Below are 16,331 nucleotides of genomic sequence, written 5' to 3' on the forward strand. Positions count from 1 at the left end.
GATGAAGTATAATTTCCTCTCCCTTAATTATAGCAAAACAACTTTTTCCCAATTGAAACTTTTGTTTTCTATAATTAACATTGCTAGCTTGCAATACTTAACATAATTATCATGCTCCCACTAACATGATGATTATTAGCATAACACTTATGCTCCCACTAGCTTTGACATGTACTCAGAAATCAGCTCACTTTCTTACCAAAGTTCAGAATTCTGATACTAGATTGTTTTGATAAAACTTTATCAAAATCATACACCTTCCCTTAGATAGCACACTTGTGAGTCTAAACAATTATGAAGAGGTATGCCGTAATCATAATGGTTAGACCTTTTTGCCACTTCTCACAAGTCCATATTAGTGTGCCGGTTAACCACACGCGCTCCACTAACGACTTTGAGAATGCAAATATCACAATTGCTATCTAGATAAAATCTACTTAGTGAAAGTGTTTCCTCACCATCATTTTCATGAATCAGAGAGAAACCTTATGACACTTAGATTTACTGGTGTATGTGTTCTTATCCATGTGAATTGTCAAAATCATAGTCACAAGACAAGGATAATGACAAATCCAAACTCATATGGACTGAACTCAATCTTAATTTCTTGCCACCTGGCAGCTCAAGGGCCTACCATTGCTTCCAAGTTGTTGTGCAACCAATTGAGAACTCTAAGAACTCATATGCAAAGCCAACTTTAACTGGAATGGGCACAAAATAAGTCAACACGATAGGTTATAAACCTCAAGTCATGTGCTAGAGAAGAACTTCAGGTTTTATTCTTGATTAGTTCTTGAGACTTTCAAGACCTTTAAGACTCCCACTGTCCTCTTGACCTATAAGACTCCCTTGTCAAACATCCAAGAGACAGTGTGGATTCTAATCAAGACAAACACTTCACACAATTGGCCTTAGTTGGTCTTTGTTTTATCCAAAACATCACAACTTACCAATTTCAAATGTACAAGAGTAGAAAACTTTTACTCTTACATTTGACAAGTGTTTTAAACCTTCTTTAAGACATGTCACTCAAGTTACAATCTTGGAGTATGACTCTAAGACTTGTATTGGAACGAAGTATGACTCATCTTCTTGATTTAACCATTTCAACAATTCAAGATCCCTCTTCTTAGTCATAAGAATGCACTAAGATTTCCTTAGAGAACTAATTGTGCTATGGTTTCTTAATCATTAAGATGATCACAAAACTGATACTAAAGTACTCTCCCATCATTTCAGATTTGAGAAACTTTTATCCTTCTGCCTAAGTTGATTCTTCTTATTCGCTCTGCCATACATTGGAACCTTTTTCCAATGTCTCAGAATTACACTTAAGCATGTAAGTATAATCATATTTACTTAACTTTAGTAAACTATGACAAATAGTTTTATCAATCTTTTTGTGGTGGACTTGACCAGTGCACAAGAATGTGTACTTGATCCCTTAGTCCATTACTTGACTCACACATCCATGTGAACGAGTAATTAGTCTTAATTTTTTTTCCAATACTTGAAAGTTCTCATTCATCATGCTATACAACTTGCATGATTCCAAGTTCCGGTCCAATTGAAATTTGGTTGATGAGAATCTTTCCTTATTTGGTAAATTTAGACATTACCACAAATGAAAGAATCAATTTCATATTTCCACTCTTGCTGTTAATGGAATCTTATAAGCAACAATTTTTCCTCAAATGCCATTGTAAGGATATTTTAAAATAAATAAAAACAAATTTTTTTTTCTTTATTTTAAAACTATGCGGAAAAACTTATCCTTACAATCCATATGAAAACTTGTTGTTACCTATTCCTAAGCAATATCTCATAACTCCTAAGAACTAGCTCAAGAATCCGATTTTCAAACTATGCGATAGAAATCCATCTATGCGATCAGATTCAGCATATTCTTTCTGTAAGTTTCTTCACTTTTTCTTTGATTCTTAAAACATCACCATGTGACCCAGTCACATCATGTATCAAGAATCTCAGAATAGAAACTTAACAGAGTTAGATAGTGGAATTTACCTGAAGTAGGGTCAAACTTATTGACTTTAACTTCCTTAGGTAAATTTGGCAGCTTCGCAACCAATGCCCCTTTCTTTGGCAATACAAACATATGGACCCTTTGATAATGGTACACAGGACTATCACAGACTTAGCTTTTCTCTTTACCATTTGGTCAACCGAGTTGACTATGGCCGATCCCTTTCCATTGGGAAGAGAATGCTTTACTAGATATCCAATGTCATCATTGTCAATGTCCATAAGGTTTTAGGAAGTTGATCTTAGCAAAGATCATTAAGGGTCTTGTCATAGTCGGTTTCATAGGTGTTCCAAAAGAACTCACTATGTGACTTAGAAAGTGATTGAACCACCAAATTTCTTAAGACTTTGACACCCAACTCTCCCGGCTTGTCAATATGTGACTACATCTCCAAGATGTGATCACACCTAGACCTTGCCTTGCCAATAGGGCTTGAGTGACCTTAAACTTTTCAAGAACTTGTGGGTTTAGGAGAATAATTTGAAGAGGTGAAGAAGTATGATATCCATGGGACATCATCTTCATTAGGAAAGCTTGTTTCAAGAGATTTGGGAAGATCATAAATGTCTAAACCAGACATCTTTTGGGAGATATTCAAGATAGTTGATCTTAAGTCCTTAATATGACACCCAATATGAAATATTAAGGCTAGGACCCAACAAATTATTTTATAACTTAGAAGAGGTATGCCGTAATCCAAGCTATAAAATATTTGAAGGTAGGTGAATGACGATTCACCAATTTCCACCAAGATAAACGAAATGTATTATTAGGTTTTAATTGGTTTTGAAACTCCTAGATCTTTGAGATTCATTGAACTTTTCAAAGGCATGTTTCAATCTCGAGTGTGCCCTTCAGGTTTTGTGACTGGGATGCCGAGGATCACAAAACAAGGTGTGAAGTAACCATGCAAATCACTTGGTACCCTTAATAAATTACCCCTCAATCGATGTGCCGGTTAACCACACACGCTCCATCGATACTATGATAAATATTAAGTCACCCTTTACCTACCTTGTTAAGTCCAAGTTAGTGTTCCAGTTAACCACACACGCTCCACTAACGACTTTGACAAAGTGTAAAGTGTAATTTCATGGATTAGCACCTTATTCACATTTTCCTAAGTAACTCAGATTGGGTATTATTATGAGTTTAGTTACTTAGTATTATCATTAATACTTTTAATGAAGGGAGAATTCTAGTCCTGTCAAACCCGTTCAGCTAACGACCCTCCACCGGTCAAGCAAGCGGTGGGTGAGAGTGGACACCCATTAAGTTGCCATTTTATAGGCAACAACCTTATACCCACCTTATAGACCGGCTTCGTGAATGAGGCGTACTAGCGGTAAGACTGACTTTACTCTTATACATATATATATTATTAACTTATAATATTATAAAGTATAAGGGTTGAATTTTAACTTTTAAAATTCTAAGGGCTAATTTGGAATTAAAGTATTCATACTTGAAAACTTTTTCAAATTCCAAAACTTGAGGGCAAGTTTTGAAACTATTCAAAACTAATTAATTCCATAACTTATGTGTTTAAAGTAGTTTTAATCCAAAAACTCTTCAAGTTCCATAACTTGAGGACAAGTTATGGAAGACTTTAAACTAACAAAAGAACTAACTTTTTCTTTATTTTATAACTTATGGATTTAATTATGGTTACATATTTTTCTTTAATGAAGTGACTCTTGAACTTCCATAACTTGAGGACAAGTTATGGAGTCATAAAAATTATTCAATGACACAAGACTCTTCATTTTGTAACCATTGCCAACTCTTATGAATTTTATGAGTCTTTAATGTGACTCTTCATGTAACTTGAGGACAAGTTACACAAACACATTTTATACTCAACTCTTAGATTAAAATGGATTGAAAACAACTATTTCACTCAACATTTCTATTAATCTAAGCAACTCATAAGAACAAGATAATTCAAATCAAACTTTTTCATGTAATTAGTCTAAACCTTAAACTAATACAAAACATGAATCTATTGACAATTATCTTTGAAAATGGATTAGCATGAACATTACCACATCAAAAACAAGTTTATAAGTTCAAAAACAACTTAGGGTAATGTTCCTAGTCCATTTCTAGCCAAAAAAACTCGAAAATATGCTGTCTGGGGGTCCAACTCGTCGAGTGCATGAACCAACTCGGCGAGTTGGGTCGAATTCATCACTTTTTAGGCATGGACTCGCCGAGTATCCTGATGGACTCGTCGAGTCTGATGGCCAGACAGCACCAGATTCGTTTTTTCAGCTTCTATTGCAGGTATAACAAGAAAACAAGCCTAGGCTCTGATACCACTGTTGGGTTTTGAGCATTCTAACACTCCTAAGTGTACATGCAACCCTAAATACCTTGGATCTATGTTTTCTCTATTATACATACAAATAAGAACTTCCAAGGTATTATCCTAATCTAGCATACAAACACAATGACTATAGCAAGATAGAATACATACCTCTTTGGAGAAGAAAGTCTTCATGAAGCTAGAGTGCCTAGTGCCCCAAGTGTGACACCTCAAATGGAATCACAATCATCAAAACACTTGGAATGACTTGAGAGAATTCTACACTCATCAAAATCGGCTAGCCCTTTTACTTCACTCACTAGTGTGAGTCTAGTTCCCGATTTTGCCAAGAATAATATCTTTATATAGTGTTACAATTAGGGCAAAACCTAATTGTCATGACTTTCCATTTCCTTGGATCCATGGGTTCAAATACACCATGGAGCATCCATGAACCATCCTATGGGTTTTAGCCCAACTTGATTATCCATGGAGCATTAGCCCACTATACAAGTATGGATGATTTACACAATCAACCCATATATTTAATTAGTCTTCTTTTGATCACTTAATTAATCCTAGATTAATTCTTGATCAATACTAATTAAATAATCTTATTATTCTTATTATTAATATACTAGAACTTATAATATATTAATAACCATAAGTGTCTTATTTCTCTCATCCAAGTGCATGATGGTATGCAACCCAAATGGACCATGCCGGGTCGGGTCAAGTCTTACCAAATATAGTTATGGACTTAGACATTAATCCAACAACAACAACTAGAGATTCCAGAATGGAAGTGGGAGCGGATCACTATGGATTTCATAACCAAGTTGCCCAAGACAACGGGTGGAATTGATACCATATGGGTCATCGTCGATAGATTGACCAAGTCTGCACACTTCCTGCCTATCAAAGAAACTGACAAGATAGAGAAACTTACGAGAACATACATTAGGGAAATCGTACGGCTACATGGTGTACCTATGTCCATTATCTCCGATAAAGATAGTAGGTTCACCTCAAGATTCTGGCAATCGCTACAGCATTCCCTGGGAACAAGGCTGGACATGAGCACGGCCTACCATCCACAGACCGACGGACAAAGTGAGAGAACCATCCAAACACTGGAAGATATATTGAGAGCCTGTGTGATTGACTTTGGAAAGGCATGGGATACTCATTTACCCTTGTCGAATTTTCCTACAATAACAGTTATCACATGAGCATCAAGGCTGCTCCATTTGAAGCCCTCTACGGCCGAAAGTGCAGATCCCCTCTGTGCTGGGCTGAAGTGGGTGATACCCAATTAGCTAGGGGGCAAGTTTCTGACAGTACTCTCACAGGCCCAAAAATCATTCGGGAAACGACAGAGAAGATCGTTCAGATCCGTGAACGATTGAAAGCCTCTAGAGACCGACAGAAGAGCTACGCTGATAAGCGAAGAAAACCTTTGGAATTTCAGGTGGGAGACCGAGTCCTTTTCAAAGTCTCACCCTGGAAAGGCTTGGTACGCTTCGGTAAGCGTGGGAAGCTTAATCCGAGGTACATAGGGCCTTTTGAGATTCTCGCAAGAATCGGCCCCGTAGCTTACAAACTCAACCTACCCGACGAACTTCGTAACGTACATTCTACATTCCACGTATCTAACTTGAAAAAGTGTCTGTCCGACGAGACTCTTGTAATCCCACTCGACGAGATCGAGATCAACGAGAGCCTCAACTTTGTGGAAGAACTGGTAGAGATCATGGACCGTGAGGTCAAGCAGACGAAGCAAAGCCGTATCCCGATAGTGAAGGTTCGCTGGAACGCCAAGCGCGGGCCGGAATTCACTTGGGAGCGTGAGGATCAGATGAAACTGAAATATCCTCGTCTTTTTACTTAGTTGATTGTAACTACTTATTTGCTTAAATTCTAATTTCGGGATGAAATTCCTTCTAAGGAGGGGATGATGTGACAACCCAAAATTTCCATTTTGTATGAACATTATCAAGTCAATAGAAGCTAGACCAGTTACAGTGAATTTCAGACTTTTCCGAATAAGTTTGAGTATTTCAGGGTTTACATTTAAGGAGATATTAGGAGAGTGGATGCACATGGGTAAGTGAAACTCGAGTATTTCAAAACTTCATAATATTAGACTTCATTTCCGGAATAATAATATTTTCTGCCAAAAATATCTCAGGACTATAAATAGAATTCTGAACCAAATTCATTCATTATTCGCATTTCCAACTAGAGAAAAACCATTTTCTCTCTCACGGATCTTCGGGTTTTTATACCAAATTGTGAGTACACTTCTCTAGTTGTCTTATAATGCTTATAATGTGTTTAATAACTTAGATTACATAGCAAATCTGTGAGATTCGGGAGTTTACCCCCCAAGAACGTTCTTGGAGAGTAAACTCCTATATGTGGCTTAAATGCTACCTAGTCTTTTCCCCATGTTAGGTAACGAACTTAGGCTTGTATATAAGTGTGTTTAAGACTAGAAAACAAACAAGAACACCAAGATTTGGGTGTTCACGGCCCAAGAAGTTCTTGGACCGTGAACTCCAAAAACAAAGGCCAAAGAGTGCCTAGTTCACTCCTAAAGCCTTGGACATTAGCCCCTATTTAATCCTAGTTAATTTGTGGACCTTAAAGCATCAAAAACCCATCCCCATGAGAGATTACGGCCGTAATCTCTAAGGGAAATGGTTCATGGGCCGTGCACATGAAAGGAGGGTACCATAGTGTGCCTAATGCCTTCATTAGCCTTAGATAATTGTCTAAAACCTTTCCTAAATGAGTTTGGGACTTGAAAGCACAAAATACCCATTCCCATATGAGTTTACGACAGTAAACTCAAAGGGAAATGGCCTTTGGGCCGAAAACTCCAAAAAGGAGTGTATTAATGCCCTAAACTACCCAAAGGATTAAACCACCAAGTAGAACTTATTTTAGAAATCAAATAACACTTCAAAACACCAAATGCCATCAAGTTTGGGAGTTCACGGCCGTAAACTCAAGGGTTTACGACCGTAAACTCCTTGTGTGGAGTTTATTGAAGAGTAAACACATATATAAGGCCCTTTGGAACTTTACACCCCTTTAGCCTTGTCCCACAACAACTTAGATGCAACCATTAGGACTTATAACACTTATACAAAGTGTTTACATGTTCTAGAGTGTCCCAACTTAATTTATTAGTTATTATTTGGCTAATTATTTATATATATGCTCATTATATGATAACTAGGCTCGTGCGTGTGAACAAGTCTCCGTTTGCCACCTAGCACAGTATCCGACACTGCAATCCAATCCACTCACCACAAGTGAGTTCATACCCCTATAATTAACCTTTGAAATACTTCTAAATGTTTTAAATGCTTTTATGGGGGGGGGGGGGGATACAAGTTGAATATTATGGTTATTACATCAATCACATGTGATTAATAACCACAAAACCAATGATTTTATTACTGTTCAAACTGTTTTACAAATCTTTTACTTATCAAATACTTTTACTTAAACTTTGTTACTCTTATTATAAATTGCATGCCCGTATATGTATAGTTATATAAGTAATGTTTAAAAGACTTAGGAAGGCTATCCACCTTGTTTCCTTTTCCTCGATTTGGATGTGGTCTGATAGGATATCGGGTACTCGTCCGAAGGTCGTTTAATTATTAATTATATATCGTGTGTACATATATAGGCATAAAAGTACTTCTATATTCATTCGTACTAGTTACATCATTAGTAGGCTACCATCGGGGTAGCACAGGATCATACTTATACTATTGCTAGATCAATGATTCAGTTCATTCATGAGTCAATACTTATTACTATGAGAACATATACAACTATACTAGAAAGAGAACATATACAACTATACTAGAAAGAGAACCTATACAACTATACTAGGAAGAGAACATATACAACTATACTAGAAAGAGAACGTATACAACTATACTAGAAAGAGAACATATACAACTATACTAGAAAGAGAACATATACAACTATACTAGAAGGAGAACATATACAACTATACTAGAACAGTTCATTACATTACATATACATGAATACGTTAATTATTGTGATATGAATCGGAGCATGACTTAAATGTCATGGCCCGAGTTGTAGCCAAAGTCTCTTGAAGGGAGAGCGTGAGTTTGCATATAGATCTATACTGGATTGACTATCCTACACCTTGCTGCTAGCTACAGCCGGACCTGCAGGTCTGCGGGTGCCAAACGTCATTTCTTTTTACGACCTACATTTGTCGTTGTTTATCCAGTTGATAGTATGGTATAATTAATCACATGATACCTTAATATAAATCCGGTTTAAGGTAGTTAGTACAACAGTAGTTCCTATAATACAACACTACAGTACTATAATAATTTACCCCTTACGTATATTTAGTGATTATTTCACTTAAACATTAATGTACAAACTATATTCTGTTAATGATAGTTACACTTGGGAAATTACACACTTTTACAACAAACGAACATACAAAACAGTTAAGCCTTGGTAGAAGGCTACTTTAATAGAAAATATAGGTTTTTCAGAGAGATTCAAACTTTTACAAACACTTACAAACATTTACATACATTTTACAAACTTACACTTAAGACATGTTCAAACGTTTTAATAACAAACACCGACACTAAATACTTATGAACTCACCAACTTAATGCTGATAAACTCTTTCAAAATAACTTGTATTCTCAGGTCGACAGTAGACAAGTACCGAGGCCAGCTTTTGAGAAGATGGAGCGCATCCAAGACTCATTTTATTATTTTGATTTACATTTTGGTGTCTATAATTGTATAGAACACACTTGTATTAAAATTATATATTTAATGCAATGGATGATGTTGTTTGCTTATATACTGTTATACTGTGTTGTGATACTTTACATGACGTCCTCCGCCCCAGAATGATTTCCGCCGTTCTTGGTTTTGGTGTGTGACAGGATTTGGTTCATTACACACTTCTAGCTTCACTGTTGTACCTGGGTTATTGGTTTGTAACTCCAAACAGTAATCTCTCAGCAAATTATATTGCCTTTCGTAGTCACCATACAATTGTTCCTTTGCAATTGATTTAGCCCTGAACACCTTCATTCTTGATATGCTTAATTCCAAATCCATTTGAATCTCTTCTTGCAAGGCTTTTACTGGGATGCGAGGGTTGGAATCCACTTTTTGGAGAATAGTGCTTGCAAGATATCCAGATGTATGCCTTCACATTTCTACTTTGTAAGCATAAATGCTCATCAATAACTGTCTTCACCAACCATTGTTCCTCTTCCGTAGATCTAGAAATCTGAATAGCAAAAGGAGAAGAATCTTTTTGTGAAATTATAGTTTTGCTCTTCGATGTGGCTTTACTTACAGTGGAGGGCCCACCATCAGTGGAATCTGGAACCACCCCTTTACACTTGACTCTTACTCTCAATTTTTCATTTTTTGCCATGTGTAGGGCCCTCCTTGTTTTTATTGAAAGCATCTTCACGTGACCTTGTATATCTTTTTTGGTTTTAAAAGCTTGACCCACAAAAAATGGTGTAACATGAACTACCCCAGAAGAACAAGGCACCTTCTTGTTCAGGTTTTGTTTAACATTCTCTTCCTTAGATCTTCCTCATATCCTGCACTTTCAAAGTCATCATTGTTGATCACACCTAAATCATCATCTTGATTTAAATCTAATTCTATGTTTGGACCTCGTCCAAACCATTCAACCTCATCCACACAACTGTGAAACTCTCTCATATCAACCTCCCAGTCATCTAAAATAGCTTCTGGGTCAACAATGTAGTCAGAATCATCATCTTCTTCTGTATGCTCTTCTGAATCATCTTTTGAATCCTCTGCATGCCCTTGTTCATCTTCTTCATCATGTTCTTCTTCAGCTTCAACCTCTCTTTCAAACTCACCCATATTCTGATATCCATCACTACTAAAAGGCTTAAAATCATCTAGCATTTCCCTATGATTCTGGCAATTAATATCAACTGTAATTTCTTGCATTGTATCAGTTTCTTTTGGTACAGGGAAATACGAATCATCCTTAAACTCATTAACCATGTCTTGTTTGTTTGGGTCAAAAGGAACTAGGGACATGGAATAATCATACACACCATCTTCTCTCTGAGCTTGATTAGCTTATTCTTTAAGTGGGACATTCATGTCTAATTTCTTGCTACACGAACCAATTCCCTTCTTCTTAGGCCTAATCCTATTAAGCTCTGGAGAAGGATCATTATCCAGTTGCTCAATAACAACTTTACTCGGGGACATGAAGTAAGTATGAAGTCTTGTAGAACCATGTTCAACGTACACATTAATCACTCTGTTTTGAGGGACAAATTGAGTCATAGATCATATAACGTCTTGATCATTTCCTAGAGCCTTCGATCCAAAATCTAAGTCTAGATTATGAATTCTATAATGATAGTACATTGTGTCATCCACAGAATACCCTATCTCACGAATCATGTCATTTAGATCATGAACTGAAAAAAGATCAGTGTCAACAAAGTCATAGAATGCCAACCTTCCCTCAACGTACTTTCTTCCTGGGAACTTTGAAAAAAATCCACCATGATGTATCTTTAAAGTGAAGAAATTTTCGTGACCATCTGAAAAAGAAAAATGATGAGCCTTGAATATATAAACCAAGAAACACCAAACAAAAGATGAAACAACTTACTGTAATCTTTATCAAGGTCGGGTGCAATCGTATGAGGACCACGTAAATTCCACATACAAAGTACCATTTTCAGTTGATAAAACCTAAAATCGGATGGGAGGGATGAATGATGAAGATCGTCAAGATGATCAGTAAGCTAAGGTGAAGAGGATATGAATGAGGTTTCTTGGACTCTGCTTAATGAGGATAGGTTAATGACGTATCGCTGCCTAATCCATCTTAAATGCGCGCCAAACGTAAAAAGACGAATATACCCCCAACTTAATGACCCCAAACGGCTACAAATTGACGGTGTTATGAAAAAGGACCTCCAATGCAACTTTTACAAACCACAATGGCCAAACGCATCAAAAAAATAGATAGGGACTAAGTTTGTTACTTTTGACAAACCACAGGGACTTTGTAATTTTGTCTAATATATAATTACGGTTTGTGAATTTTAGTTTTTTAGGAATATAAACTAGATTACGAAGCGAACGTTCATATATGTTGAGACAACAATTTATTAACCTAAATAAAATCAATTCTTACCGATACGAACTAAACTTTTACCCTAAAATAGTAAAATATCACTTTTCATTTGGGAATTGGGAATTAGGGTTTGAAAGGTTTGTTTTTTGATCCGCTTAGCAATCGAGTACTTTAAGTCTAAAGAGTAACCAACTTTCAAAGATCGTGAGGGGTTCGTTATCGTAGATCATCACACTATGCAGAAGCTATTCTCCCTCAAACTAATCACCAGAAACCCAAGAAAAATTGCTTCACAAACCTTACGATCAAACCCATTCCCTCTCCACCGGGCCCCCGATGTGCCCCCACATCACCACCACCTCCACCACCGTGGTTTCTCTCATTATACCACTTCTCCACAGCCATTGCAGCAAGCACCCACCAACTGTTTGATGAAAGTCCTTTCAAACCAAGTTCTTCTAAAGCGGCTCTTGCCTAATGCGCTTTTGAAACTGAAAGCTACAAGCAAAATTTTCGTGGATCATGGTGAACTTGGGTTTGTAAGAGCTCAATTCAGAAGACAAAGCTTCCAATTCGATCAACCTATTAGTTACCAAAAAACATGGTAATTGCTTTTGTCTATCTTCTGTTATCAATATCACCAACGATTTGTTAAGTGTTTGCTACACGACATGAACGTTTCTAGTTTTTTTTCCCCTTTCTAAATAAAAAGATCAGTCTACAATTCTTCTTATTAACACAGGCAGTCGCAGTTTAGAAGGAGACTCACCAGCGATGGTGTGGTAATAGGTTTAATCGTGACAAATGTAGCTGTTTTTCTGCTATGGAGAGTTGCTGATCGTAAGTTCATGATGCAAAACTTCATGGTGAGTGATTCAGTTCTCTTTATGCTTATTAACATCATAACCTAATTCTTTTATGAGTATTACTTTATTTGAATTATATCATTTGTGCAGATACAATTAGACAACTTCAAAAGTGGACGATTCCATACCATGATAACTGCTGCTTTCAGTCATATTGAAGTTGGACATATCATCTCGAATATGATCGGGCTTTATTTCTTTGGCAGGAGTGTGAGTGTGCATGCCTTTAAATAAATGATATGCTTCAAAAGTTTTTAAGAAAATAACACCACACTTAAGAAATGGAAGGGCAAAAAACCCTTAGTTTTGTTAACTTGTCCTTTTTGACAAATCATTGAACAGATTGGACAACAATTTGGGCCTGAATTTCTGCTGAAGTTATACTTAGCTGGGGCTTTTGTTGGTTCAGCCTTCTTTCTTGTGCACCATGCTTTTCTGGCTCCATCATCAAAGGTAAGTTGTTGCATAAATTGGTAAAAGAGTGAAACATTGTTATATTATTCGGTAAAAAAGTGAATGATTGTTGCATTATTTGGTAAAAAAGGCTAAACATTATTATTGCATAAATGAAAAAGCAAAACATATATTGATATATTTTTTCGTTTGTTTAATAAATACAGGACAGACGATTATTCGAACCCGACCCTTCAAAAGTTCCAGGGCTGGTATGCTAACATTCATATTTAACAAAAAAAAAAAATAGTAACACTGACACATGATATAAACAATATATATATATATGAGTTTGTATATGCAATTTTGTGATTTTAGGGAGCAAGTGGTGCAGTGAATGCTATTATGCTTCTTGATATATTCCTTTACCCAACAAAAACTATATATCTTGAATTTATCATACCAGTTCCTGCAATCTTACTGGTAAATAAATTGACTTTCATTTTAACGCAACAATCATATAAATTTAGTTTTTGACTTTTCCCATTGTTGCGTGTGATTATTTCAGGGCGTATTTTTAGTTGGGCATGATATGATGAGAATACTAGAGGTACCATAATTTATTTGATATGTTAGGGGTTGTTTGATATGTCTCTTACTGGGTCTCTAGTAAATGGTTGAGTCTGACTCGGTAAAATTCAGACTGTTTGATACCATATGCTTGGAAGCTTATGACTCGGTCCTGACTCAGATTCAGATTCGGGGCTGAGTCAACTTTGACTCAACAACTATCAGACAATCCTTTAGTCTCTTTCTTTTTGGCTTTATATAGAAAGAAAGAAAGAACGACTTAATACAGAAAGTTAGGTAATTGGTATTACGATGAACTGTTTCAGGGAAATAGTCAAATCTCTGGGTCTGCACACTTGGGTGGTGCTGCGGTGGCGGCGATAGCTTGGGCACGGTTGAGGAAAGGGCGGTTTTGACTTATGAATTCTTTTAGTTAAACTAGATTTATTTGACTTAAAAAGAGTATATAGATTCTATTCTAAGATAGGCTAAGGGTGTTGTTTTTGCCTAACTTTCACACTCATTTGAGCCTATTTATTAGGGAGTTTAAATATCAATTCTTAACTATGGACTAGAGAACCCATTTGATTGATACTTGTATTTAATGGGCCCAGTTAAATAGGGTTTAGTTCATGGGTCTCGTTTATACTTTATAAGAAGACTAACAATGGTTTTGAGTTGAAAGTAGGTTTGAAGTTGGACCAACTCCAAGCTCTATGATATATACTTGAACGGATTGCTTTTATAGGTAGTGTTCCAATAAAAGCATTTTATATAGTTTTCTGCCTAGGTATTTATTATTTATACGTCTATTGAACCTATTATAATATTTTTCTATGATTCCAAAAGAAACATCATCATGACAAACAACAATAATAACGAACCAAAGTTTTTTCAAACAGAATAAGAGGTAGGCAACCTCTATATGTGGAAATACTATTTTCATCGACGACATTTGACATAAAATAATATGAACCAATACCGGATGATTTCATGCATATTTAACGTCTGTCCACAATAAAAAAAACAACCATGTATGACTTAACTAAAAGAGGAACAACAAATTTTGGGATTTAATAATGAGTGATGTAATTTCGATGTAGTTTGTAATGTTGCAACAAATTTGTAATGTCACAACAAAAGTTTGCGAACCATTTGATAAAATGTTTGGCCGGGACTTAGTGTAGGGTGAGGAGACATCCAAATCCCATGTAACATGACATTGGGGGGTTGAATTCAATGAAGAAAGCTCACACTTGAATTGGAACACACACACCTAGGTTAGTTTGTTCGGACCTATAGTGGGAAGGTTGAATGTATATATATTCTTAATAATTCATTTGATAAAAATGCGAGCAGATACATGAGTAAATGAATTACATATATGATCGTGAAGTGTAGTTGCGCTTCAGAAAGTTAGGACTTGCTTTTATACGATGAAAGAATAGATTGAGAGACTCGGTTTAATAATAGTGTAAGGATCTTCAACTATATGATCTATTTAAACATATTTTTCATGTTTACAAATGAGTTGACGGGTTCAATTCTTAGAACACCCGATTCTCGAATATATAGAATGTGTTATATACTAATATGAAAATTCAATCTATTCAACATTTTCATATACCGAGTAAGTTTGGTTTTTCAAATCTTGTTTGTGTAGATTCATGGTTACACTAAAATTATGGTTTGGGGATTCTTTGTGATTTTAGTATGGCTAGATCATTTTAGTATAATTGGAATTTACAATATTATCAATATATTTCAAGTCTTGATTTTAGTCAAGTTAAAAGGTACGGAGTGCAAATTTGTATATAACAAGTTTGTTCTTGGTACGATCACATTGATAGAAATAGTGAGTATTAAAACTATCGATGATGATTATTTAATTTTATTAATAATCATTTAGAAAACAACATGAAAATAATGAGTATTAAAACTATTGATGATCATTTATTGCTAATAAATGATCGGTTATCAATAGAATTTGAACTCATATAAATAATCTAGTACATGATTTGTTATGACTCTCTTGATTTGAGATAGTTACTTGAAAGGTTATCATCTTAATTTAGATTTCATGATACCCAAACATAGGGTCGAAATCTTATATTCGGTTAGTGATTTACACGATCCTTTATGTAATCTAGGAAACCTCTCACCCTATATTCCTCCCAAACTCCAACAAACAAACACACACATGTGGATCCAATGTATACCCCGAAGTAGCCCGAGATGCCCCTTAACTTTTTTAATAACTAGTGTAACTTTTTTAGGAAAAATTCATTCTATCTAGTAGGGGTGAGCATGGGTCGGTTTGGATCGGTTTTGACCTAAAACCGAACCCAACCCAATAAAATCGGTTTTCAAAAATATAAAAACCGAACCATGAACCCAAACCGTCGGTTCGGTTTGTCGGTTTTCAATTTCTTCATGGGTCGGTTCCGGGTTTAAACCCGAACCCAATGATAATCCCAATTAAACTAATTTGAGGCTTGATAGAGGTTAATGATTCCTTATATCAAGGGTGAAACATGCGCAACTTTCATACACCCATCGATGTGGGATAGATCAAATTGCAAATTAAAATAGAAAACTTAGGGAAAACTTTGGCAAACAGCAAGATTCGAACCCTTGACATAATGTTCAAGGGGAAGGCGCTCAACCGCTGGGCCAAGAGTGTGTTTGTATATCTAATTCGCGCCTTAGATATATATATATTCTTATGATTACATATAAAAAAACATGGCACTCAACCATTGAGTCGGTTTCTCGGGTTGGGTGGGTCGGTTTCTAGGCAAAAACCGAAACCGAACCCGATTTTTCGGTTTTTAAAAATTTGAAACTCTAACTGTCGGTTTTGCTTCGGTTTCGGTTTTATCGATTTCGGTTTCGTCGGTTTTGATCGGTTTCCCGGTTTCTTGGTTCGGGTTTGCTCACCCCTACTATGTAGTGTATATATAC

General features: G+C 36.0%; 2 protein-coding genes across 2 annotated transcripts; one reads left to right on the forward strand and one right to left on the reverse strand.

Moving 5' to 3' along the window:
* Positions 1-9,959: 9,959 nt before the first annotated feature.
* On the reverse strand, positions 9,960-10,442 carry LOC111884874 (uncharacterized). The gene has a single exon (XM_023881167.1). The coding sequence runs from the start codon at positions 10,440-10,442 to the stop codon at positions 9,960-9,962; it is 483 nt and encodes a 160-aa protein (XP_023736935.1).
* A 1,144-nt stretch (positions 10,443-11,586) lies between these two features.
* LOC111884880 (RHOMBOID-like protein 12, mitochondrial) lies at positions 11,587-14,072 on the forward strand. The gene is made up of 8 exons (XM_023881176.3): positions 11,587-12,142; positions 12,281-12,404; positions 12,495-12,614; positions 12,747-12,857; positions 13,025-13,069; positions 13,176-13,280; positions 13,366-13,407; positions 13,694-14,072. Exons 1-8 carry the CDS (start codon positions 11,775-11,777, stop codon positions 13,781-13,783), a joined length of 1,005 nt encoding a protein of 334 aa, XP_023736944.1. The 5' UTR covers positions 11,587-11,774; the 3' UTR covers positions 13,784-14,072.
* The last annotated feature ends 2,259 nt before the right edge of the window (positions 14,073-16,331 follow it).

The sequence above is a fragment of the Lactuca sativa genome, chromosome 5 (genome assembly GCF_002870075.4).
Source record: "Lactuca sativa cultivar Salinas chromosome 5, Lsat_Salinas_v11, whole genome shotgun sequence".
Classification (NCBI taxonomy): domain Eukaryota; kingdom Viridiplantae; phylum Streptophyta; class Magnoliopsida; order Asterales; family Asteraceae; genus Lactuca; species Lactuca sativa.

Bases quoted from the DNA above. Each gene is read 5' to 3' on its own strand.
- LOC111884874 (XM_023881167.1), bottom strand. From the start codon at position 10,442: ATGGTTAATGAGTTTAAGGATGATTCGTATTTCCCTGTACCAAAAGAA.
- LOC111884880 (XM_023881176.3), top strand. From the start codon at position 11,775: ATGCAGAAGCTATTCTCCCTCAAACTAATCACCAGAAACCCAAGAAAA. The intron at 12,615-12,746 runs GTGAGTGTGCAT...ATCATTGAACAG, and splicing joins TTTATTTCTTTGGCAGGAGT to ATTGGACAACAATTTGGGCC. The intron at 13,408-13,693 runs GTACCATAATTT...GAACTGTTTCAG, and splicing joins ATATGATGAGAATACTAGAG to GGAAATAGTCAAATCTCTGG.